Below are 25,036 nucleotides of genomic sequence, written 5' to 3' on the forward strand. Positions count from 1 at the left end.
CTCCAGTGCTCCCCAGTGTCTGAAGTACCATCGGCAAGGGACACACTCTGGCTCCCAGGGAGCCCAGGGCAGAACTAGGACGAAAGAAGTGCAGGCAGTGGAGCCACGGAGCTGGTGCCATGTGAGGGGTCTTGGCAACTAAGCCCTCCCTAGGGCCGACTTGAGGGCCAGAGTGTGAGGAGTAGGCCTGAGGATGCTGGGCCCCTTCAGGGAGGCGAGGGAAGAAAGGGAGGGCTGAGGGCTGGGAGGTCACATTGGCCGCAGCAGAGCCACAGATGGGCTGTGAGCCGGCCTTCCTTGCTTCACGGGGGGGCATTGGGAGGCTGGTGTGTGCCCTGCTCATGTGTACAGGCACACATATGCAGAGGCAACATGTGTGTTGGTAGGCAGGTGATGGACAGAGAGAAGACTGAGTTGGTAAAAGGGCCAAGGAGGGTTGAGGAACGGGGAAGACTGCACCCCCATGTGTCCCAGCACCTCTCGTGTGTCAGGGAGGCTAAGAAGCTGTGTTCTCATCCAGGAATGGCAAATCCATGGGATGTGTGCCACCACCTACCAATCCTATCACCGTGGCACACATCACTAATCCATCGCGGTTCACTTTCCCCTGTGAGCCAGGACATGGCCTCATCATCTGTGGCCATAGCTCTGCAGGCAACAGCCAGTCAACATTTTTGAGCTAAAACCATTTCATTTAGGGAGATCAAAACCATCTGCCTCTAAACAGATGGGAATTCTCCTGAGTAACGGGTCCCCAAGGAAGGATGAGGCCACATTCCTCCAGTCACTGCTCTGCCACCCATACTTGGGGCAGGGAGTGCAGCTCAGGGCTCCTCCCTAGGAATCATGGGGCCTCACCTCCCTCTAGAATGAACCTTGGTAGATGCTCCCCATCCCTGCAAGCAACTGGTTCAGGAGGTCCCCAGGGAGCCAATCCAGAGTGATCTGGCTGCAAAGCCCTTGGGAGAGAGCCAGGAGCAAATCTTCGGGAGGCACCAACAGGGGTTAAAGCCCCACAGTAGAGCCCTGACCTCTTTTCCACCCTCACCTGCCCCCACCTAGTCCATCTGGGAGGGGTGGGGCAGGGCCCCAAGAGGCCTGCACAGGTAGGCGGAGGCGGGGACAGCACCTGTGATGAAATAGCTGAGCTCGGCATTGAGGCCCACGTCGTTGTCTGTGCAGTTCAGCCAGACCACTCGGAACTCGCGCGGCACATCCTCGGACACGGACACGTTGTACACGGCCGGGAAGAAGGTGGGCATCTCGTCGTTCACATCCAGCACTGCGGGGCAGAATGGGCGCCGGGGCTAGGCCTGGCTTCTGCTGCAGACGACCCAGCTCCAGAGCAGCGGCTCCAGCCCCAGACCAAGTAGGGAACAAATTCCCAAGGGAGTCACGGGCTCCAAGTGGCATCTGTGTCAACACCTCCTGGCCGTGAGCCCAGGGCCTCCCATGCCCACCGGGGCCAGGACCAAACCCACCAGTGCTCCAGACCCTCCCGCTGTCCCTGTGCCCTGGGGGCTTATTGCTGCTCAGCTAAGGGAGGAGAGAAAACCTTAGAACCTCTCTCCAGTATGCGCCTAACAACGACCATGACAACACGGACAATCATGACAACGAGGACGACAGTGACCATTTACGAGCTTGTCCAGCATGCCAAGCCCATGCTGAGTGCTTCCCGTACAGGACTACAGGCAGCCCTCCGAGCACCCTAGGAGGCAGGCATTATTACATACACTGTGGAGCTGAGGAAGTGGAAGCTCAGAGCAGCTGAGTGACTTGTCCAAAGTCACACAGTGGCAGAGTGGAGAGCTGGAGCCTCAAGATCTACCCTCAGTGTGCAATGGAGTTTCAGCAAAGGCAGCTCACTTTGAAAATCCTAACCCCCGAAATAAGGTTTAATTTCCCTTACGGATTTGTTTATTCAGCTCTGCATGCTGGGCCCCTATACCTCGGCAGATGGGGCTTGGACAACCTTCATAGCGAAGTGATCCCCACCCTACTTGGGTTCCTCTAAGTGGTATCACCAGGGGAGATGCTGGGCCCGTTTGATGTTATGACTTCTGCTGGGGCTTGGAGAAAGGCCCCCCAGGGGTCCTCTCTTAAAGCTGGGACATATTCCCTGTCAATCATCGGCCAAGAAGGGGGTCCTGAAACTGGCACCAGAAACCCACAGGCAAGCCTTGGACCGATGGGAGAGAGAATGTCGTGCTCTCTGAAATCCTCACCATCTCAGGTCTCAACTGAAGAGGGTCAGTGTCTGCACCTGTGCTGAGCTGACTACTCCCTCCCCCACCCCCCTGCCAAGCCACGGAGGCCGGCAGAGCTAGCATGGGACTGAACAGGCCTGGGAACAGGCCATGTCTTGCCTGTTAAACTCTGCCCTTATTTTCCTGGGGTTATTCCTGGCCCCTTGGCAACAGCTTATGTCCCCATCCTGTCCTGAAAATTAACGATTCATCCAGAGTGGAAACAGTACCCCGTCCCTTCACCAATAGAGGGCAGAGACACTGGGAACGAGCACGACAGTCCCAGGGGCATGACGATCTTAGGGAGTCTGGGAGTCCCAGCTGCTCTCTTCCAGGGTGATGCCCTGCCACTGCCAGCCCAGGGGTTCACACCCATGGGAGACGGAGGTCTCCTTTGTCTCCCAAACAAAAACTCTGGCCTTCCAAAGAAGACAAAGGGCTCTGCACCCTCCCTGCCTGTTCATGACCCTGAGGGTCCCGGCCGCTTCTCAAGCCCTCTCTGCTGTTGCTGTGATCAGAGGCTAGGAGGGGTTGGGGTGACGGGGCCTTGGCAGCAGGTCCAGGCCACTGCCCCTGAGCTCTGGGGCACTGAAGGCAGTGGCCAGGTGTGGAGAAGGCTCTGCTGTGTTGAATGGCTCCAGCTGAGGAGGGCGCCTCATTAACAAGGGAGCCTGTGCCTACAAGTCCAGCAGACAGCAGTGGGGGACATGGGCTTCCCTCTCCCCCTGGCCCTGACCCAGGCCTGTGCCCACACACAGCACACAGCAGAAGCCCCCACGCCCTCACCGTGGATGGTGAGCGTGCTGGTGGAGCTCTTGGTGGGCGTGCCTGCGTCACTGGCGACCACCCGCAGCTGGTACTCGGCGATGCGCTCTCGGTCCAGCTCGGTGGTGGTGACCACCACACCGCTGCTGCTGTTGATGAGGAAGTCCATGCGGGGCATGCCGACCGGCATGCGGTAGGACACCAGGCCGTTCAGGCCCTCATCGAGGTCGATGGCCACCACCTGAGGGCGAGGAGGGGCAGCATGAGGGCGGGGAGGGGACACTGGGACGGGTGCTTCTCCCCCAAGAAGTGCTCCCTCCTCCCTGCCAAGCCACACTTGGCTGCAGCCAAACACATCTGCTCCCCTCCAAGCCTTAGGCCAGGCCACTGTCCCCAGGGCACCCTCCCAGATGCTCTCTAAGGGGGTCGCACGTCAGCTGAAAGGCGTCCGGATGCACCAAGTGAGGCCGGCGATGGGGTGGCAGAGGGACTTTTTAGAATAAGAGCTCAGGTCTCTACAGTGCTTTCCCCCCTTCAGTCCCTGCTCTCCCCATTAGGAAGCCCTTCCAGGTTTGGAGCAGCTGTTCCAGCTTAAGGACCCCACCATTATCTGGAGTTCAACCACATAGAAGGCTGGATCCACAGGCTTTCCCTCCCCTGCTTTGCTTTGATTTGTGAGACAGCAACAACAAAAATAAAATGATATCAAGGGTTCTTTTTAAAAAGTCACTTGAGGATTTCGTTATTATTATTTTTTAAAAAAGCTGTTTGCGGCCATGTACAGGCAAGCCTCCTCCCAAGTTCCTACACTGTTCTCATTTGCACCTCCAGCCCTGATCAGATTGCCCAACTCAAGACCCCAGTTCCCTGAACAAAGTTTTACTGAAGTGGATCCAAGGCATTTGGGGAAATGTGTAATAATAGCTAAAATAAGAGTTTGGGATTAAGCCAAGACTCTCAGGATTGGAAGACAATATCAAGGTCGTCTGATCTGTTTCATATCCAGCAAACTGGACAAGAGGTGTCTGGACTCAGCTTGAATGCTTTCCAGGACAGGGGGCTCAGTATTTTTACTTTACTTGAACACAGCTCTACTCCCCTGGAGAAGGCTCTTCTGCACAACCCGCAGAAATCTGAATAGCCTGAGGTCCTAGGTGGGACCAAGGAGCCACAGTTCAAGGGAGGGCCCTCATCCTGTACGTGAGGACAGTTTCCAAATTAAACGCTCCCCGCTCCTTCCTCTATGAACTCAGAAGTTGCATTGGTGGTCATCTTTCTTCGCCGGCCGTGAGCCCCCAGAGAACTGGGTTTGGGGGTTGACTCATTCTCACCCCGCCTCCCCTCTAGTCTGAGGGCGGGGACCGACTGCTGTTCCCTGGATCGTGGCGCCCCCTGCTGGGGGTTTGAGGACCCACCAAAGAACACCACCTCCTACTACAGATGAAGAAACTGAGGCACATCGGGCCTATGGGGCACCACCAAGCTCACTCCCTCTGGCATCCTGAGAAACAACCCCGTCTTCTTCTAATGGGAACAGGCTAACCTGATACGGCCATTGCGTCTCTGATATAAGCCCTCGTGACAGACACACAGTGATCACCACAGCTACCGTGTTTCCTGGGTCCAAGTTCCAGGGTGCTTCATACATGTGTCTGACTGAGTCCCCACAGCACAGCCAGGCAGGTACTATTATTGTCTCCATTTCACGGATGAGAAACTGAGACTCAGAGAGGTTAAGCAGTTTGCTCCAAGTCACACAGCACCCTGGTGCTGGAGATGGGATCCACACTCCTGTTGTTTGGACTCCACAGCCCATGCTCTTAAGCAGAAGGCTCTCCAGTGTTTCCAAACGGCCTCTGAAGGGCTGAGGTTTTGAAGGGACTTGAAACCCTGGATGTCCTCTCCCCTAAACCAGCACCTTCAGGATCCCCCTGACCAGAGGATGATGGAACAAGAGGCAAAGAAGCCAGGCCCAAGATCAGGCCGTGCCTTGCTTGGCCACAGGGTCTTGGGCAAGTCTCTTTAGAGCCCTGCAAAGTGGGGAGAGGCCCCTCCACTGTAGTAGAGGGAGCTGATCCGGGGCTTATGGGAAGCCATGGGAGAGGCGGATGCCCAGGGCTACACTCATCTGGTCTTCTTTGTATTCTAGAACCATCTGCAGGCTTAGGGAATGGAAGTTCCTGGGCCAGACCTCCATAATCAGGTCCTGAGAAACTTGGACGTGACTTCCAGAATTCCATCTTGCCTCTCTCCCTCTCTCTCCCTCTGCCTTTGCCCATCTCACTATCCTTTCCTGCCACACTTCCCTCCACATCTCCAGAGCCTCTGTCCTTCAAGATCCAGCTCCTCCCCTGCCCCAGCTCTGCAAAGTGTTCAGCCTGGGCTAGGCCCCTCGGGCACCCACTGCCCACTTCTGGGCTGGTAGGAATGAGATGAGAGAGACTCACTTGGTAGATGGAGACCCCTGCAGGGGTGCCTTCAAGCACCTCAGCTACAAAAGGCAGGTTCTGAAAGGTGGGGTCATTGTCATTGAGATCCAAGAGGTTCACAAACACTGTGGCACTGCTGGTGGCTCTCAGAGGGGGCCTGCCACCTGGGGAGACCAAGGCGAGAAGGGGCTGAGGACGGGGTAAGATGGGTGCAAGAGAAAACGGACAGAAGAAGGCAAGTGGCGAGAGGGTGGCAGATTCAGAGCCCTCCGTCCCAGTGGCCCCTCCAGGAAGCAGCCTGGGCCTCACGGCTAGCCTCCCCCGCCCCCTCCGTTCCCTCGGGGTGCTCTGGGAGTCACAACTGGGGCGTGGGTATTACCCTACTCTTGGTGATCAGACATAGCCCTCCTGGGTGGGCCCAGGTCCCCCAGAGACCCAGTCACCAGGGATGCCCGCAGTCTAAGGTGTGGGGGCTGTGAGGGGCGAGAGGGGTCCATACAGTCAGTGACAGAGACGACGATTTTGCGCATCAGCTCAGCCTCGTGGGGGTCAGGGTTCTCCCGGTCCAGCATGGCATGGGTGGTGCGGATCTTGCCTGTGGTGCCGTTGAGGCTGTAGAACTTGTTGGGTGGCTGGATGCTGTACACCAGAGTGCCATTCTCCCCCAGGTCTGGGTCCACAGCCACCACCTGCCAGGGAGGGAGCAGACCCCTTCACTGAGCCGCGCCTGGGGAGGGTGTCTCTGGGCTGGCCGGGGGTATCTGAGCTCAGACGTTGGTCCTGGGGAGGGGACATCCTGGCTCCAGCCCAGGAAGTGAGCCTCCCTGCTGGGCCCAGTAGCGGGGTCTGAGAGGGATGGGAGGCAGGAGTTCTCTAGGGGAGGGGCTGGGAAGGGCTGGGGAGTCTGTACTCCAGCTGAGATTTTTGAAAGGATTTGAAACCCTGGATTTTGGAGACTGGGTTCCTCCTCATCAAACCCTCCCTTCCTTCCTTCCTTTCTTTGAAGCATTAGATTGTGACACCAGAGATGACAGGGCATGTGGAGGAAACCATGGCTGGGCCCCAGTTTCAGAATGCAGGACCCAGTTATCTGGGGCAGTTGTGGGGCTGGGGGAGTGTTGAGGAAGGAGAGGGTGGAGCTCCCTGGAAGGGAGGTACACCGTCCCTGATAAGGGGCAGGGTCTCAGGACTGGGCCTCAGACACTCTGGCCCCTTCAACTCCCCAGCCCACAGCCTTGTTCCCCACTTATAACCCCCATGTCATGAAGGGGTCAGTGCTCAGTGCCGCCCTAACCCAGGGGCGCTGAACCCCACAGCCTGCTGTCCCTTAGTGTCCCAGATCCCACACAGCCAGGTCGTAAACAAAAGGCAAAGGGCCCCCTGCAGCCTTTGAGGGCTCCCCGTCTTCGCTGAGGCCCCCTGTGTGCACGGATCCCCTGCTCTGTGGGGAAGCTCCCTCATCCTCCACCCGCCCTGCTTTCCACAAGGAGAAAGCAGAGCCCAGAGAGGCACAGGCCAGTCTCACGGTCACACAGCCCCAGCCATGGAGCTGACCCAGCTCCCAGCCTGGAGGTTCCTGAGGTGGCTCTTACCCCTCGCTCACCCCTGACCTTGCATTGCAGAGGCCACTGTGGCACCGGGGTGGACAAGACCAGTGCGGGGGAGGTGACCACAGTCCCTGGGGCCACATCAGGACAGGATTATTCTTAACTGCAGTACACTCGGTGGTGACAGCCAGGCTTGTCAGCTCCTTCATCTTACTTGATGTGGAGCCTTTTGTGGTTTGGCAGCAGAATCTGTCCCTCCTCTGCTTAATCCCCAGCCAGAGGTGTCTCTGGGGCCACCAGACCAGAACAGACAGACGAGCTGCCCCGGCTGAGTACTCCCATCTACCCTGTCCATGGCTCCTGGGGAGGCCGGGGAGAGAGAGGCTGATGCAGGGCTGAATGCTGTGGCGCCCTTGGCCAGCTGCCCCTTCAGAGGGGCGGGGGCAGCCCCCACTCCCACCCTGGACTGCTCAGCCCTCCTCTCCTCGGCCCAGCCTTGCAGCATCAAAGGGTAGGGGAGGGGAGGTCCCTGCCTTCCAGGCCTGAGGTGTCCTTATCTTGCTGTGGGCATGTTGCCTCAGTTTCCCTAGCCTCCATAAAGGGGACCCCAACACCCCCATTTTGCAAACAGGAGACGGGGCTCTTAGGTACTCCAGGCATAATTTAAAACAGGCCAAGTCATTTCACAGATGGACATAGAAGACCAGCATTCCTTGCGTTTTTACAATGCTTCTCTCAACAGTTTGAAAAGGGAGATTTTTTTTTTTTTTTTAATTTGAGATGGAGTCTTGCTCCATCGCCCAGACTGAAATGCAGTGGTGCAATCTCGGCTCACTGCAATATCCACTTCCTGGTTTCAAGCGATCCTTCCACCTTAGCCTCCCAAATAGCTGGGATTACAGCAAGAGCCACCACGCCTGGTTAATTTTTGTATTTTTAATAGAGACAAGGTTTTACCATGTTGCCCAGGCTGGTCTCAAACTCTTGACCTCAAGTGATCCTCCCGCCTCAGCCTCCCAAAGTGCTTGGATTACAGGTGTGAGCCACCACACCCAGCCTGGGGGAGAGATGATTTTCTCCCTGTTTTATTTTTCTGGATGGGGAAACTGAGGAATAGAGCAGTTGAATCACTTGTTCCAGGCCAGGCCTGTTGCTGAACAGGCTGAGACAAATTTCACATGGGAGGTGGTTCTCCTCTTCTATTCCCTCTTCCTGCCCCCACCATGCCAGAGAGTGCCAGGGGTAGCTGCTTCCAAGTGACCCTGGTTGGGGCATGGGCACTGGTTTTGGGCCTCTTGGCCACTCTCTGGTCACAGGGTGGGTTGGGAGTACAGGAGAGGGCAGAGGGCTGTGAGCCCTCCTGCAGGCTCCCTGCTGGGCGATTTTGTAGAATCTCACCACTTTCCCCTCATTTATTTCCCATTTCACACCCGTCATTTTTCTCCTGGCCTGACGGGGAATAATTCTCTGCTTCTCCCCTCTCCTTTATTTTGCTGGAGGGCTCTGAAAGGCTCTAAATCAATGCCCATCAGCCAGGTCCTTGAAGGCAGCTGCAGGAGCCAGAAAGGAGAGTGGGACCAAAACCTCCCTTGCAGACAGAGATGGCCACTCTGCCAGCGCACGCCTGTGCAGGTGGACCTCCTCAGTGCCTGCATGCCAGGCCACACCCGGTGCATGCAGATGCACACACTGCACCAACTCCAAATGCACCCAAATGAAGCCACATGTGGGAAGACACTTGTCTGCATGCAAGCTCTGAAAATCACTGGGGTTGCCTTGTGCCTCCGACTCCAGGGGCTATGGCCCATGCCATGCCTAGAGGGGGCTCTTGAGAGAGTCTTGGGCCACACGCCCTAGTCTCCCTCTGACAAGGAAGACCCAGCCACCGCCTGGCTGAGCTGGGGGGTTGGGGGAAGGAAAGGTAAGATATTCACCAGCTGAGTCAGTTCTCAACAACACATATTTTGAAATATTTTGAACACCTACAATGTGCCTGGAACTGTGCTAGGCAGTGTGGTTTGACAGTGAACAAGATAGGTGCGAGTCAATCAAAGGAAGCAGATGATGGTAATGATAGTGATGATAATGACAGCTACCATTTACTGACCACTCCCCATGTGCCAGTGCTTCCTATATCTCGGCTCAGTAAGCGCTGATCACAGCTCTATCAGGTGGGGACTCTTACTAGCCCTATGTTTTAGATGAGAATAACTGGAGCACAGAGAGGTTAAGCAACTTGCCCAAGGTCACACAGCTGGTAAGTGGTGTAGCTGGGGTGAGAACTTGGGCATTTTGGTACCAGAGGCTGCTGCTTAATCACTAAACCATGTGCCTCTTAATAAGCAAATAGCCTACCAAACAAATAAGCACAGATCGTGGGCCTAGCTCTGCAGGAAACAGAATTTGGAGAGGGGTCCAAGCTACTTTAGACAGTAGTCAGGGAGGGCCTCTCTAAGACAACTGATGTTTTAAGCTGGGACAGATGAAAGAGAATGAGCTGCCTATGGAAAGAGCAGGGGTCAGGGACGAAAGGGCTTGTACAAAAGCTCTGAGCTCGGGGAGAGTTGAGTGGGTGCAGGGAAAGGAAAGGCCTGTGGGTTGGTGATGGGTGGTAGTTGTGGGCGTGGGTGTGTGGGAATGGTGGGGTGGGAGATGAGTCAGATGGTGGGCCAGCCCCTGTTCAAATATCACCTCCTCCTTCTGTTACCTGAACCTCGGTTAGCCGTTCCCTCTGTAGCCACCTCACCTCACACTTTGGCCACAGACCCTACCTCATCCTAGGCCACTGTGAGGCCCTCAAGGCCCCAGGGGGTCCTCTCCAAGGTAATGAAGCATACCCATATATATACATACGAATGCACATATACGTTTTATGGCTATACAATTTGAAAGAATTTTTATAACTTCCTTTTCAAAATATTTGGCTATGACAAACTTGACTAACGTTGAAGCTTCTTGATTTCTGATTTCCTGGCAATCATCATATGTAACCGGGAATTCCAGAAAATTCTGGAAAATTTTCAAGAATTCTAGAAAAATCGAACCTCCAATTTGTCCTCAAATGTAATGAAATTTTCACAAACACTAAATTTCATAGTTACTGAAACTGCTGTCTTTCATCTGATAGATGTTTCATATAACAAGTTTTAATTTTGATTTTGTCCTTTTCTCTTTGAACTTTCAAGCCATCACATTTATTTTTCAGGTCTCAAATACTACCCTGGGGCACTGAAAAGCTCAAGCCTGTGCCCACCAGACGCCAGCGGTGGAACAGCCACACCCGCTCTGTACTACAGATTGGGATGACACGGCTGGCTCCTCAGGGGTGACAATGGGGTGGACCCTGTGGGTTTTGTAGGTCTGGCAAGGACTCTGGCTTTTGCACAGGGTGAGATGGGAACCATTGGGGTTTGAACAGAAGAGTGACATGACACTCCCCAAAGGCAGGCAGGGCAGGAGCTTCCTTTTTTTTTTTTTTTTTTTGAGACAGGGTCTCACTCTGTCACTCAGGCTGGAGGGCAGTGGTGTGATCTTGGCTCACTGCAGCCTCAATCTACCAGGCTCAAAAATCCTCTTGCCTTAGTCTCCTGAGTATCTGGGACCACAGGGATGCACCACCACATCTGGCTACTTAAAAATTTTTTTTTATAAACGGGAAGTGGGGGTCTTACTATGTTGCCCGTGCTGGTCTCGAACTCCTGGGCTTAAGCGAACTGCCTGCCTTGGCCTCCCAAAGTGTTGGAATTACAGGCATGAGCCACTGCATCCGGCCTGGTGTTGCTTCCTGTACCCTTAGCCAGACAAGCGTGGGGCCTGGCATGTAGTAGGCGTTCCCTGATGGCTTGTGGGTTTCCTGGAAAGTGAGGAGGCACTGCGCAGCAGGCCCCTGGCCCATTGTTCGTGCCTGTTCATGGCTCAGAAGGACTTGCGGAGGGCAGGAGACCTGGTGAAGGGCGTGGGGACCAGAGCTTGCAGATGCCCAAGGCTGTATGCAGTCCTCACCTGGCACACCCACTTCTTGTCTGCTGGGTATACTGTTTGATAATGGCAATCCAGGCTGGTGTCCTATGCAACCCCTTTCTCCCAGAGCAACCTTCCTCATCTGCCCCTCAGTTCCCTTTGGGAGGAATTTCCCAGAAACCTAAGGGAAAGGTGAGGGTTGACCAGAAGGTACTCAGAGGTGAGATCCAGCCCCAGCTCTTGGAATCCCTGGCTGGGGTGGGGAGAAAGTTATCCTGGGGCAGCGCAGTGCCCACGAGGGGGCAGCAGAGAGCACCCACCAAAGAGCCTAGAGAGCTGTGTCAAAGGGTAAGGGTGATGGTTTCTAAACCTGGCCCTGGGCTGGAAGGAATTCCTCTACGGGACTTTGAAAAATCACAGATTCCAGATCCCTCATCTCTGCCCTATTCCATTGTGCCTATTCCAGCGCCAGAGCCATACCTGGCAGTGGCTCTGGATGGGAGAGGAGGTCAACCTGGAAGGAAGGACAAAGAGAGGGAGGGAAGGATTGGCCGTCATGCCTATCTTCCTTTCCACATGTTCACTGACGGCTGTCAGCTGGTGTGTGGATGCCCCCTCCCAGAGGAATAAGGACTGGGCCAGGTGGTTTCCAATCCCTTGTCTCCAAGTCAGACAGACCAGAGTTCGAGTCCCGACTGCACCCCTTACAAGCTCTGGGACCTTGGGCAAGCCTTCAAGCTCTAAGTCTGTCTCCTCCACGGTACAGAGGCAGCGGAATCCCTGTGCCATGTGAGATTATGGTGAGGAGGAGAGAGTTCCTGAGAAGCCGTCAGGTGAAGCTCAGGGCACATCCCAGCTGTTCAGTCAATGGCGCTACTGTGAGTTGTCAGGATTCAGGTCCCCCACAGGGCTGGGTGGGTGGCAGTGGGGCTGTTCCTGTGGGGACAAGCCTCCCCAAGTGAGGCTGTGTGGTGTACAGGATGTGGGGGAGAAGGTTGAAAAACGTGGATCTCCCAGCAGAGAAGATGGTATGGGACTGGGACCTGGGCTTTCTCAGTGTCCCCAGGCTTCTGGTCTCCCCTGTGGATGCCCTGGCTTTGGCTGTGTCTCCCCTCTGCACCCTGAGTTGTGCACATTCCTGTGCATGAGCACACAACACACACAGGAGCCTGTGCAAACCTGGCAAACCTGTGCCAGAAAATTCCTGAGGTGAACAAAATCCTTGCTGGGCAGCCCTGGGGGCCAGCCTGTGGGGGAGCTGCAGGGCACAACAGTGAAAGAGAGGTGCTGGGGTGGAGCTGGGGCTTGTGCAGTGTAGGGGTGGCAGCTCTCCAGAGCAGGTGGCCAGAGTCCTGGGCTCTAAGGCCACGTGTGACTCGCAAGAGGAACCGGCCAGAGCTCCCCTGCCACTGTCCCTGGGCTGCCTGAATCTCCCTGTGACAAAGCCTGAGGCCTACTGACACTGGAGGCACCTTGATCTCTGACTGCCTTTCACCATGCAGGAGAACTGCTAGAACTCTATTGCAAGAGCCAGCTCAGAGGGACACAGAGTCCACCAGCCCCATATGGGCAGGCCTCCTGGGATCGCGGTGGGAGGGGCACACACCCCTGGGAAGGGCCGCCTAGCGGTTCTGCTGCTCTGCCACCACCTACCGTGGTCACGTCAGAGTCTGGGGGGGTCATCTCCACCAGGTTGATATAGTAGGGTGCGTCCTTCCATGTGGGGTGGTTGTCGTTGATGTCCAGGAGGGTGATGTTTACCTGTGAAACCACAAGGGGTACTGGGAGATGCACCCAGCTGAGATGGGCCGGGGCAGGGCCTGCCAGGGGAAACATGCTCAGATGCCCACGGGCAATCTTGGCATTCATTCCGCCAGCTCCACCAACTTTGGAAGCCTTGGGCAGGGCCTGGGCTTTGGAGGACAGGAAGGAGCCAGGCCCCTTCAGGAGAGAGAGTTCCAGTGTTGTCCCATCAGGAGGCAGTGGAATGGATGTGATGACCCCTGAAATCCTTGCTGTGATCTGCGACTTCTCCCATCCCCGCCTCCAGTCTTGGCTGAAGGTGACTGACAGGGTGGGGGATCTAATAGGATCCCTTGAGCTTCCCCATCTCAGCTATAAGCCAAGCAATTTCTTTGCTCACCTGCCACCAGGTACATTATTTATAGGGCTGATTCCTATTAGCAGGGGCCTCCCTTGACAGAGTAGGGCATTGGGGATTTTCACACCAAATCCCTGGCCACGCGATACCATCTCCAGCCTCTCTGGCTGGGTAAGGATGCAGTGGCTGCTGCAGGCTGGGTGAGGGCCACAGTTCTGAGGGTGAGCCAAAGAAACTGAATGGGGAACAAATCGGGGAGGTGGCTGGAGTGACTGTCAGCTGGTCCTCCCGCTTCCTCTCTCACAGAGCGCTTCTCACTTCCCCCTTCACTTCTGCAGCCGAGAGCTCATTCAAGGCCCCCACATTTCGTTCCTCTAGCTTTCTACTCTCCGGGGCACATCAGTCGGGGAAGAACAAGCCCCCAGGAACCCTCCAGGGCCCTGCTTCCTGCTCTGAGCTGCTCTTCCTCACAGGAATGCCTGCTTCTGCTCTGTCGGCCGGTGCCAAGCACGGAGAGGCCTATAGGGCTCATGCCTTCTGCCACCTGCCCTCCTGGATTTTTAGGGGCAGGAGAGAAAGTATTTCATTTTGCTCCTCCCAAGGGCCCTACATTCCTGGTGGTGACGCCTTTCTTCCCCACAGCCGCGGTGGCCCCGGGGACTGACCTCTGCCGCTGCTGAGTTCATTTTCGCCCCCTTGCTCACTCTCACAAAGCCTCACACTGGCTGAGGACACGGCGGTCCAGAGGTACAAGCGGGGAGCAGCAGCCTGGCTGGCGAGGGGAACTGGGGCATGGGAGGGGAGCACACTCACGGTGGCGATGCCAGTTTTCTGGTTGTGGCCCACACCCCCGTCCACTGCGCGAACAATCAGGATGTATTCAGACTTGGTCTCTCGGTCAAGCAGAGACGTGGTGGTGATTTCCCCTGCCAGAGAGAGAAGTGGGTGCGTGAGAGGCCTTGGGTGGGCTAGGGAGACAGTGAGGGAAGGAGAGAGAGTGAGAACGTGCATGAGAAATGTTAGCAGACTACCATGATCTGGCAGCCTGGATGTGTTCCTGAGATGGTGCTCATCACAGTGGGAGACAGGAGGGCTCCCATGCCTTGGGAGCCAGCTCCCCAGAGCTGGGTAATGTAACCCCACAGGGAGGAAATATTTGCAGATGTGGGAAAATCTAGACTGATTCTCAGGGTAGGGGCTGGAGAACAGGGCAGGAGGGCCATTAGGCCTTGAGCTCAGTCACAGATCACCTCTTGTTTAGACTTTTGACATTATCTTACTGGCTTTATCACCTGGAGCTAGGTACTTCAATCCTCTGTGCCTCAGTTTCCTCATAGGGTCCAAAGGGAACCATAATAGGACCTACCTCATAGGGCTATCATGGGGTTAATTTAATTAAGATCATGGAAATCTTAGAACAGTGCCAGGCACTGTTTATTTATATAGTCACAGAAATACAATGACAGGAAAGAAAAACACCAGGTGTTCACACGCGTTCTAACTTATGACTCATTACTGGACAGTTCAACCTATCCAGCCTTATCGTGCATTGATAATTAATAGTTATAAAACAATTTCCTAATTACATTGTGAACAGCATAATTACATGGCCTCGAATTTTTTTAGCATGCTAAATCTGAACAATTAAACAAAATTTTTTGTTCACCTGTATTTGGTCTTTCTTTGTATTTTGGTGTAACTGAAATTTACCAGCACACCCTGATAGTGGTGTGCTGGTAAATGTTTGACAACTGGCTCCCAAAATTTAAAAAAAAAAGGCATTTTCCAACTTCCTTGGTGTAAATAGCCCCAGCAGGGCCCATTTTAAGCTACCAACTTGATGGTATTGAATATGGAGTTCACAGCTGAGAGCCTCGCTAGCTCTTGGGAGCAGGGTGAGCCAGTCCCAGCAGACTTCAGCAGTCACTGCAGCCAGGCCATTCACCAGCTCGCATCAGCCATGGGAGAGCGCCCACGTGGTGAGGATGTGAGACGTGGATTTGAATTCTGATTATGGACCTTCCCAGATGCTTGGCCTTGGAAAATTTTAAATTTTTGAAGCTTCAGTTTTCTCATCTATAAAATGGAGATTAGTGTGACTTCCACGCAGAGCTGTTGTGAGGTTAAAGTAATTCTAGGTGAGGCTCCCAACACTCAGAAAATGACTGTTTCCTTCCACCGGACTGTGAGCTTTCCCCATGGGCAGGGCCTGTGTGCTATCCATCTTTTTATCCCCATTGCCTGAGCTGTGTGACCTGGGGCAAGTCGCTTAACTTCTCTGTGCTTGGTTCTTTCCACCATGAAACAAGGCAGCTGGGCCAGATTGCCTTTAGGACTGCTTCTACCCTGACAGTTCCCTCCGTGGCATGCTGGCTTGCCCTCTGGTCTGTGCAGGGCTGAGCAGGGAGCTGGGAGTGGGTGACAGGGCAGCTTAGGTGCTAAGGCCAGGAATGGAAGACTCACAAAGGTCTGCCAAACAAGCCACATTCTCTGCCAGGGTGGTGTCGATTAATTGGCAGGGCGAGGAAGAAATTAATCTAAAAAGTTTTAAACATGAACTCGTCGGCATGATAGATGGCCTCTCCTGTCTGGGAAATTAGATCCAATTAAGGCCACCTCCGTGGAGCAGGCCTGGCTAATTTGACCGAGGAGCTCAGAGGAAAATGCTTACACCTTTGGAGCCAAAGTCTTGTTAAGGCAGCAAGAAAAAGTCTGTGTCATTAAAGGCCCCAGGTGGAGCTGGAGCCCTGACTGGGGAGGCAAGGGCAGGGGTGGCTGAAAGGTCAGGGAGCTACTCATATAATGGAAACTTTAATGTTTGGATTCTGGATCAGAAGTTCATGCTCTGTGAGTCCTCAGTCAGGTTACTTAACCTCCCCAGTGGCTCAGCTTCCTCATCTGGAAAATGGGGATAAGGCTAGTACCTGCCTCACAGGTGAGGAGGGCAGAATGAGATGCTGCTGCTCAGAGCCCTTGGAACAGTGCTGGGCATGTGGTTCATACTCATTCATGACATTACTCTGAGACCCCTGGGAATGAGGGCTCACTGTGGGGGACACTCCTGAGAGCAGAGAGGAAGGCCCCCACTTTCTCAGAGATAGAAAAACAGGCTCACAGTGGCCCTGGGTCCCCTTCCTCAGTCTTTGTACCCATCAGAACCGGCCATCTGCTCCCCAAGCCTCCAGGAAAAGGGTACAAAAAAGGGATTGAAGGCTGACTTCCACCGCGGAGGGATGGATAGCAGGAAGAGCTAATGCCCTGCTGGGTCACTGACCACCTGCAGCAGGGATGGCCAGTGTCCACCAAAGATCCCTGCTTCCTTTCCAGGGGATAATTATTACTTGGATGTGACTGCCAGGCAGGGCCTGGCCCATAACCTCCTCCTAGTCCGATAACCCATGCTCTCTTTTCCCTTCAGCAGTGACCTTGGAGCCACAACATGGAAGGGGCCTGGGCCCCAGAATCATCATGTGGAAGGCTGTCACTCAACATCTGCCTGGGTTGACTATATGAATTAGAATTTCTATTGTCTCAAGCCACTGAGATAGGGTGTAGCTGTTTAGCATCAACAGTTCCTTTAACTCATACAGAAATAGATATTGGAAGTGGGGTGCCTTGCATGCCCACTAAGCTGACTGGGAATGTCATTAGGTCAGGGCCATGTCTTATTCCTTCCTGTACCCCAGCACCTGGCACAGCACCTGGCTCAGAGCAGCCCCCACCCCAATTTCTGAATGAACATATGAACGAATGTACAGAGGTCCCCAATTCTTCCCCAGGCCTGGCTGAAAAGCTTGGGTCTCTTGCTGCTTCTTTCTGCCCACTTTTTCTCCCAGCTTCAAGGAAGAGAGAAAACTGAGGAATGTACATGGAGAGATGAAGAAGAAAGAAGAGAGTTACATCCAGGGGATGGTGTGACGAGTCAGGGGATGGGAGCTTGGGGCAGGGGGCTCACAGGTGAATAAATAAAAGAGAACAATGATAGTAATATTTTTAGCACTTATTGTGTGCCAGGGACTATTCAAAGTGTGTTCCCTGTTATACATCATTTAATCCACACAGCAGCCCTAACATGATCTTCCTCATCTTACAGCTGGGGAAACTGAGGCACACATCTGTGTAAGAAGAGGAGCCAAGCTTTGAGAATGAGGTCAGGAGCTGAGGGAGGGGGACACTGAGGCTTTAATAAAGGTGTTCCTGAAAAAGGATGTGTTAACCAGCTGTTTGTAAGATGGAACACATTTAAAACATAATACAACTCTTCACCCTTGAAAGACATTCTTCCCTGGATCAATTCACGTTGTGATTTTTTTGGGTAAGATCAGTAATCACACTCAAATTAATATTTCAGGGATTACACTGGTGCTCAAAGTTGGCCTGCTCAAAACTGAAAGGAAGGAGACCTGGGCCCAGAGGCTGGTTCTGGGGTCGGGTATGGACAGTCAGCCTCAGGGTGTGGAGGACCAGGGTGCTTGGGGTCGGGGGCTCACCTGAGCGGGCGTTGATCCGAAACTGGGCGGAGCCTTCCAAGGAGTAGATGATGGACTCCTGGCCGTACTCCCGAGAGCGGTCCAGGTCTGTGGCATTTAGGAACAGCACCGTGGCTCCTTCAGGGGGAAAAAGGTGGGGGCAGGGGGTGCTGCTCACCCTGGGCCCCTGAGCTCATGGCCCCAGCCCTGGGAGCAGCATTTGCGCTGGCCCAAGAGGAGGACATGGGACCCTCCCAGTGACCAGCTCTCAGGGAGGTGGGAGGCCTGCCTGTTGGGACACCCCAGGGATGAGGGCGGCTCAATCACCATTGTTGGAGCCCAGATCGCTGGGCTGGGTGGGGATGAGGCTCCATGAGATGCTTAGGGATGGACTGGGCCCTCTGGTGTCTTCCTGTCTCCCCAGCCCCTGCCTGGCTGGACACTATATTAAATACACTCAGATTGGCCAGCTTTTACTTGGAGTCAAAAGACAGGAAGCTCCATACTAAATTATTCTATATTTACTATATTCAATTTTATTCTAGTTTTATCTCATTCACAGGGGAATTTATAAGGGTTTTTATTTTCTCCTTAAGGTTCAGTTAAGGCCTTCACCTTTATTTCCAGTTCCGTGAAATCCTGACTCAAGGGATCAGCTTTTCCAGCCACTCTGTCCAGACCCTGAGAGCAGCTTGTCCTGCAGCTGTGCCCACCAGGGCTGCTGGCTCTAGCCTCTCCCGCCACCCAACTACCAGCTCTGGCCAAGTGGCGAGGAGGTCTGGTACACAGGCTCCTGGAATCTTCACACCCAGACTGGAACCCGCAGGGCCTCTGCAGGCGCCTTCACCTGCCTGCACATCATTTCCTCCCCTGGGACCGGGTCTAAAGACACCATCTAACTTGTGGGTTTGCTGCTGGGATCCTGAGGGATAAAGCATGGAGGCCACAGGCTGAGCCCCACAGGGAGTTCCACTGGGCTGCAGGGCTGGTGGTGACCATCCAGCAGATGAATCAGCAGTCCCGAGGGGCAAGGGGCCAGGCAGGTCATTGTGGCCCTGTGGTCCTGGGTCCTCAAATATGACCCTCAGGTCTGTCTTGAGCAGGAGGACAGGCACATGAGCCCTAACATACCCCTGAAGACAATTAAGTGCCATAGTGAAGGCCTCTCCTTGACAGAGTCCCCAGGGATGGCGGAGAGTGCTGGGCGTGGCTCTTTAGCAGTGACATTCTCCAGGCGATGCCTGACTAGGACAGGAAGGGTAGGCTGGGTACAGCCCAGCACCCACCCAGCTCATTGTCAGCTGCCAGAGTGGTACCCAGAGGTTCTCTTTAGAAGGGCTTGTGGTGTCAGGGAAGACTAGTTCTGACTCCACCATCCCTGGCTCTACCATCCCTGACTCCACCAACCCTGACTTCACCATCACTGGCTCCACCACCACAGGCTCCACCATCCCTGGCTCCATCATCCCCTGACTCCACCATCCCTGACTCCACCATCACTGGCTCCACCACCACAGGCTCCACCATCCCTGGCTCCACCATCCCCTGACTCCACCATCCCTGACTCCACCACCCCTAACTCCACCATCCCTGACTCCACCACCCCTAACTCCACCACCCCTGACTCCACCACCCCTGACTCCACCATCCCTGACTCCACCATCCCTGACTCCACCATCCCTGACTCCACCACCCCTGACTCCACCATCCCTGACTCCACCACCCCTGACTCCACCATCCCTGACTCCACCACTCCTGACTCCACCACCCCTGACTCCACCACCCCTGACTCCACCATCCCTGACTCCACCACTCCTGACTCCACCATCCCTGACTCCACCATCCCTGACTCCACCATCCCTGACTCCACCACTCCTGGCTCCACCACCCTTGACTCCACCATCCCTGACTCCACCAACCCTGACTCCACCATCCCTGACTCCACCACTCCTGACTCCACCACCCCCTGACTCCACCACCCCTGACTCCACCACCCCTGACTCCACCATCCCTGACTCCACCACCCCTAACTCCACCATCCCTGACTCCACCACCCCTGACTCCACCACCCCTAACTCCACCACCCCTAACTCCACCATCCCTGACTCCACCATCCCTGACTCCACCACTCCTGGCTCCACCACCATTGACTCCACCACCATTGACTCCACCACCCCTAACTCCACCATCCCTGACTCCACCATCCCTGACTCCACCATCCCTGAATCCACCATCCCTGACTCCACCATCCCTGACTCCACCATCCCTGACTCCACCACCCCTGACTCCACCATCCCTGACTCCACCACTCCTGGCTCCACCACCATTGACTCCACCATTCCCTGACTCCACCATCCCCTGACTCCACAATCCCTGACTCCACCATCCCTAACTCCACCATCCCTGACTCCACCACCCCTAACTCCACCACTCCTGACTCCACCACCCCTGACTCCACCATCCCTGACTCCACCACTCCTGGCTCCACCACCATTGACTCCACCACCCCTAACTCCACCACCCCTGACTCCACCATCCCTGACTCCACCACCCCTGACTCCACCATCCCTGACTCCACCACCCCTGACTCCACCATCCCTGACTCCACCATCCCTGACTCCACCACCCCTAACTCCACCACCCCTGACTCCACCATCCCTGACTCCACCATCCCTGACTCCACCACTCCTGGCTCCACCACCATTGACTCCACCACCCCTAACTCCACCATCCCTGACTCCACCATCCCTGACTCCACCATCCCTGACTCCACCACTCCTGACTCCACCACCCCTGACTCCACCACCCCTGACTCCACCATCCCTGACTCCACCACCCCTGACTCCACCACCCGTGACACCACCACCCCTGACTCCACCATCCCTGACTCCACCACCCCTGGCTCCACCACCCCTGACTCCACCACCCCTGACTCCACCATCCCTGACTCCACCACCCCTAACTCCACCATCCCTGACTCCACCACCCCTGACTCCACCATCCCTGGCTCCACCACCCCTGGCTCCACCACCCCTGACTCCACCACCCCTGGCTCCACCATCCCTGACTCCACCATCCCTGGCTCTACCATCCCTGACTCCAGTGTCTCTAACTCCAGTGTCCCTGACTCCACCATCCATGACTCCAGCATCTCTGACTCTATTGTCCTTGACTCCAGCCTTCCCATCTCCTTCAGCCACTGCAGCAGTTCCTGACATGGGTGTTTTCCTTGCTGGGATCATTTGCTCTGAGGGTAAGGGCGAAGCTGCCAGCCTGCCCTGAGGGCAGAACAGATCCCTTGGAACCTGAGTGTAGAGCTGGTGGTGCTGGGTCTGCAAGCTGAGCCCTGCAACCTGAGCCTGGCCCAGAGATTAGCCTGTCAATCGCATCCTCACATAGGAACACATGCCATGCTGTAAGGCCACTTCTCTGAAATCACGGCCCCTGGGACCTGCCTCTCAGTACTGTAGTCTCAGAGCCCTCTGCACACTTGGGACTGTTTAATCAAGATTGCTTAATTAATCATGGATCATTATTCTTTCTCCACTAGACTATAGTTAAAGGAGAGCAGGAACCAAGTGCCCAGCACAGCACCTGCACATAGTAGGTGCTCTGTAACTAGCTGTTAGCTGGCAGGTAACTAGATGTCTCCAAAGGCTCCCCGATTTGTCAAGGAGCTTGGCTGGGGAAAGAGAAGGCCATGGACCTCTCAGAATTTGTGTGCAGAGCCGGAGTCTGCACATCCTGGGTGCCGTGACTGCTGGCTGCCTACCTTCATGTGCCCCCCACTCCCCAACCTGAGCCTGTACCTGCCATGATGTTCTCCACCACGGAGACGAAGTAGGCGGGCTTGCTGAAGGTGGGAGGGTTGTCATTCTCATCCTGGAAGGAAAACAGACAGGTTGCAGGAGCCAGGGAGCAGGTGGCTGGCCGGATGTCTAAGGTGGGCACCAAGGAGTTAGGCTAGGCCAGGCTGGCACCAAAGAGCTCTGGCCTCTCCGTATAACCAGAGCCAGGTGAAGTGTCACAGGCAGTCAGGTAACCCTCTGGCAGGCTACAGTTCTAGGAGGTAGGACCAACCCTGGGGAAACATGCAGGCCTCAGGAAGGGATGGGGAGGCCCAGGGAGAGGGAGTGTGCCGGCAGCAGCTGGGACTGCCAACAGCTGCCAGGTCCCCAGCCTCCCCGCTGGTCCTCCAGCTGAGCCCCAAGCTCACTCCAGCACTCACACCCCCAGCTCCCATGCTGAAAGTGCCCACTTGGACCCCTGTGTAGGTCCACCAGGATGATGACAAAAGCTTCTAGGACTCTCCCCAAAGATACCGAAGTATGCAGGGGCAGGTCAGGGTCAGGGGGTTCCCAGAGCCCAAACTCTGGCCCTGGGCTGGCTGCTGGCAGGTACAGCTAGACTCCTCCTTGCACACAAGAACAACGGCTCTTCCAGCCCCTGGGCCACCCCTGGCCCAGAGCCCCACCCCTGTCAGTTCTAAAGCAATAGCTCTTCTAGCCCAGCCTTCGCCAGTGGCCAGAGGATGGTGTTTGGCTGAGGGGCTGAGCCTGGCGAGGTGGGGTGGGCAGCTTCTGCCTCCTCCTATGCATCCCCCAACTCCTCCACACCGCGGCCCTTCCTCTTCAATGAGAAGAGGCTTTCCTGCCCTTTAATACTCTTATCCTCACTGGACAAGAATTGCAATCCCTCAACAAGAATTCCTCCCTGCTTACTTCTTGGAGGAAGCCTCCCCAGCCCACTTGACTCATGATCATCTCCCCTTTCCCAAGAGTCCAGTGCGGAGCTCAGGAGTCAGGCTGAGTCCCGGCACTGCTGGCCAGTCTTTATACTACAGTCTTCAGCAGTTCCTGTTTGTTTGCTAGTGCAAATAGGAGTTCCATGACAGGGCCTGGCTTCTCGTGGAACTGCGAGCTCTTAGAGGGAAAGGATCCTGTATGAAGCCCCCTTTGCTGGAGTCCCTGCTGATGGAGCAGCCATGAAAGATGGGGGCATGCTATCTGGCTGCACACCCCTTGGGACATCCGAGAATCTCAGCCTGCTAAGATTGTGGGTGCCCAGAAAGGAGTGATCCTCTCTTTCTCCAATCTGTCCCTTGGCTCTGGATGGCACCCTGGCTCACGCTGACCTGCCCCTCTCCCCAGATACCCAGTAGTCTCAGGATTCCCCTGATGTCCAATGCCCCAGCTGCATGCCTGGGCATCTTCCCCCTCCCTGGTGCGGGTGCGAGCGCCCCATATACTTATACATTTAAGCTTCTGCCTGGCTGCACGAAACGGTGCGGAGAATGTCAGTGACAGAGCATGAGGCAGAAACTTATTAGCGGTGATATTTCCCTGGATCTTGGCGCTGCATTTGCTATTAGTTCTAATTCAGCGGCTCGCTCTACAAAAGCTTATTGTCCCCTAATGGGAAATCTACAAACCGAGTTTGACTTCTTTATTAAAAACCAACAAGCAGTGGATGAAAAAGAATCACCTGGCCCCTCCGGCCCCTCCTCCTCCTGGAGCCCCGTGGTTTCCATCTGCCTCTCCCTTACCCCAACCTGTGCAGGAAATGCTGCCATCCACGACTTCATTGCTGCTGGGTTTTTAAATTCCAATTGGGAGAAAATCCTTTTTGTGGAGGGAGGAGGCCGCTTAGCCGAGTGACAGCTACTTAAAAGCCAGCCACGTGCAAAATCAGCCTGAAGGCGGTGACCTTTTCAAGTGTGGTCCTCAGACACAAGTGACTGTGCCATCCAGAGGCCCTGCTTGAGAGACAATGTTCACTCACAGCAAGGTGGCACCTGTCTTTGTTGCCAGACTCTCCGGCTGCCCCAGGGTTAGGGTGGACTCCAAAGGGAAGTGCAGGGCCCCTGCTGGTCCCTGGGATGCCTTTGAGGGAATTTGAAAATAGGGTCCCTTCTACTAGGCCACTGTGGTTTCCTGCCAGGGCACACCCTGGCTTGCCAAGTGCAAAGTGAGGCGGATTCTTACCCCCACCCACCTCCTCTGTGGTCTCAGGGAGGGAGGCTGCGGATCACACTTTTGTTTGCAGGGGCAAAAAGGGAGTTCAGTCCCTTCGCCTTCCTCTCCCTGCGTGCTCTGGTCCCTTTGAGGGGGGCTGAGGCACAACAAGATGCTCCGGTCCCTGCCTCAGCTGAGCTACAGGTTGGGACAGGTCTGGGGTTTGGGGCAGAGCTCGGGTTTCAAAATCTCATGAGGGTGGGTCTCTGAAGGCCTTGCTCCTCAAAGTGTGGTCCCCTGACCAGAAGCATCCACATCACCTGGGAGCTGGGAGGACACACAGAATCCTAGCCCTGCCTCAGACCCACTAAATAAGAATCTGCCTTTTAATGAAATCCCCAGGGAATTCCAGGGCCCAGGGAACTTTGAGAAGCTCTGGTCTCAGTCATGTGTGGATAGGGATGACCAAGGTTCCAGGCCTGTGGCTGTGGTGGAAAGAATATCAACATGGGAGTCATTCAGGTCAGGGTTTAAGTCCCAGCTCTGCCAATAAGGAAGAAAGGTGAAGAAAGAAAGGCACTGGTGACCCTGGGTCCTCCTGGAGCCTCAGCCTCCCCATCTGTAAAGTGGGACTGAAAGGGACTGGGTCATGTGAAGCGACCTGGCACATTGCTGGAGCTCAGCACAGTTTAATTTCCATTTGGCTACTTAGGTCTGTCCAGCCCCGGGCTAGCCAGAACACTTAACTTATTTCCCTAGACCTCCCTTACTCTTACCCTCTCCAGCATCCACTCCCCAAAGCCTGAACGGCTCCCTCTCTGCCTCAGCCCACTCACGGGCGCTCCCATTTGCACTAGCGACAGGCTGGGGCACGGGTGTGGCTGCTGTTATGCATGGCTGTCTTATTGGCTGTAATGACAGCCAACATTCCAGGTGCCAGGTGCCACCTGCACAATCCCATTTCATCCTCACAAAAATATCATGAGGCAGGTACCACGATTATCCCCATTTTGCAGATGAGGATGTTGTTTCAGAGACCCAGGCCACACAGCAAGAGGGTAGCAGAGCCAGGTTTCAGACCCATATGCCTCCACGGCCACACCCCTCTTTCCACTTGGTGTCTTCTTGGGGAGTGGAGCAGGATACACAGTCACCTTCTTGTCCTACTGGGGACCCAGCACAGAATTCACTGCCTCCTTGTGCAGAGCAGCATCCTGGCTGGTTGAAAGCGACGGGTGGGTTGGTCAGGGTTGTGAGGGTAGCTAGGATTAGAGGAGGCTTGGGGGCTGTGGTCAAGTCTGGGAAACTAAGGCCAGGTTTGGGTGATGTGGTCTGGGTCGGGCCATGGGGTAAAGAGTGCCAGCCATGGTCATGACTGCCAGGGGATGCATTCTTGTTCCCTACCCTCGCTGTTTCTAGGTGGGAGGTTACAGGTTTGAGTCAGGTGGTTTTTTTTGTTTTGTTTTGTTTTGTTTTGAGATGGAGTTTTGCTCTTGTTGCCCAGGCTGGAGTGCAGTGGCGCAATCTTGGCTCACTGCAACCTCTGCCTCCGGGGTTCAAAT

General features: G+C 55.1%; 2 protein-coding genes across 4 annotated transcripts in view; one reads left to right on the forward strand and one right to left on the reverse strand.

Annotated features, from left to right (window-relative positions):
- Positions 1–25,036, forward strand: part of PCBD1 (pterin-4 alpha-carbinolamine dehydratase 1) — a 1,172,580-nt gene that overhangs the window by 322,755 nt on the left and 824,789 nt on the right. Inside the window, exon 1 of one of the 3 annotated variants that reach the window (XM_050803696.1) lies at positions 12,761–12,764. The exons of the other annotated variants lie outside the window; for them this stretch is intronic. The gene's annotated coding sequence lies outside the window, so the exon portion shown is untranslated. Of the gene's footprint in view, positions 1–12,760; positions 12,765–25,036 lie in introns of those variants that run through there. 3 annotated transcript variants of the gene reach the window in all.
- Positions 1–25,036, reverse strand: part of LOC126962500 (cadherin-23-like) — a 340,014-nt gene that overhangs the window by 24,019 nt on the left and 290,959 nt on the right. Inside the window, 8 exon segments of the mRNA XM_050803593.1 lie at positions 1,130–1,282; positions 3,036–3,255; positions 5,462–5,607; positions 5,943–6,132; positions 12,604–12,711; positions 13,865–13,977; positions 17,542–17,658; positions 21,330–21,402. Coding sequence (XP_050659550.1) covers positions 1,130–1,282; positions 3,036–3,255; positions 5,462–5,607; positions 5,943–6,132; positions 12,604–12,711; positions 13,865–13,977; positions 17,542–17,658; positions 21,330–21,402 — 1,120 coding nt within the window.

This window comes from Macaca thibetana, chromosome 9, assembly GCF_024542745.1.
Source record: "Macaca thibetana thibetana isolate TM-01 chromosome 9, ASM2454274v1, whole genome shotgun sequence".
Taxonomy (NCBI): Eukaryota; Metazoa; Chordata; class Mammalia; order Primates; family Cercopithecidae; genus Macaca; species Macaca thibetana.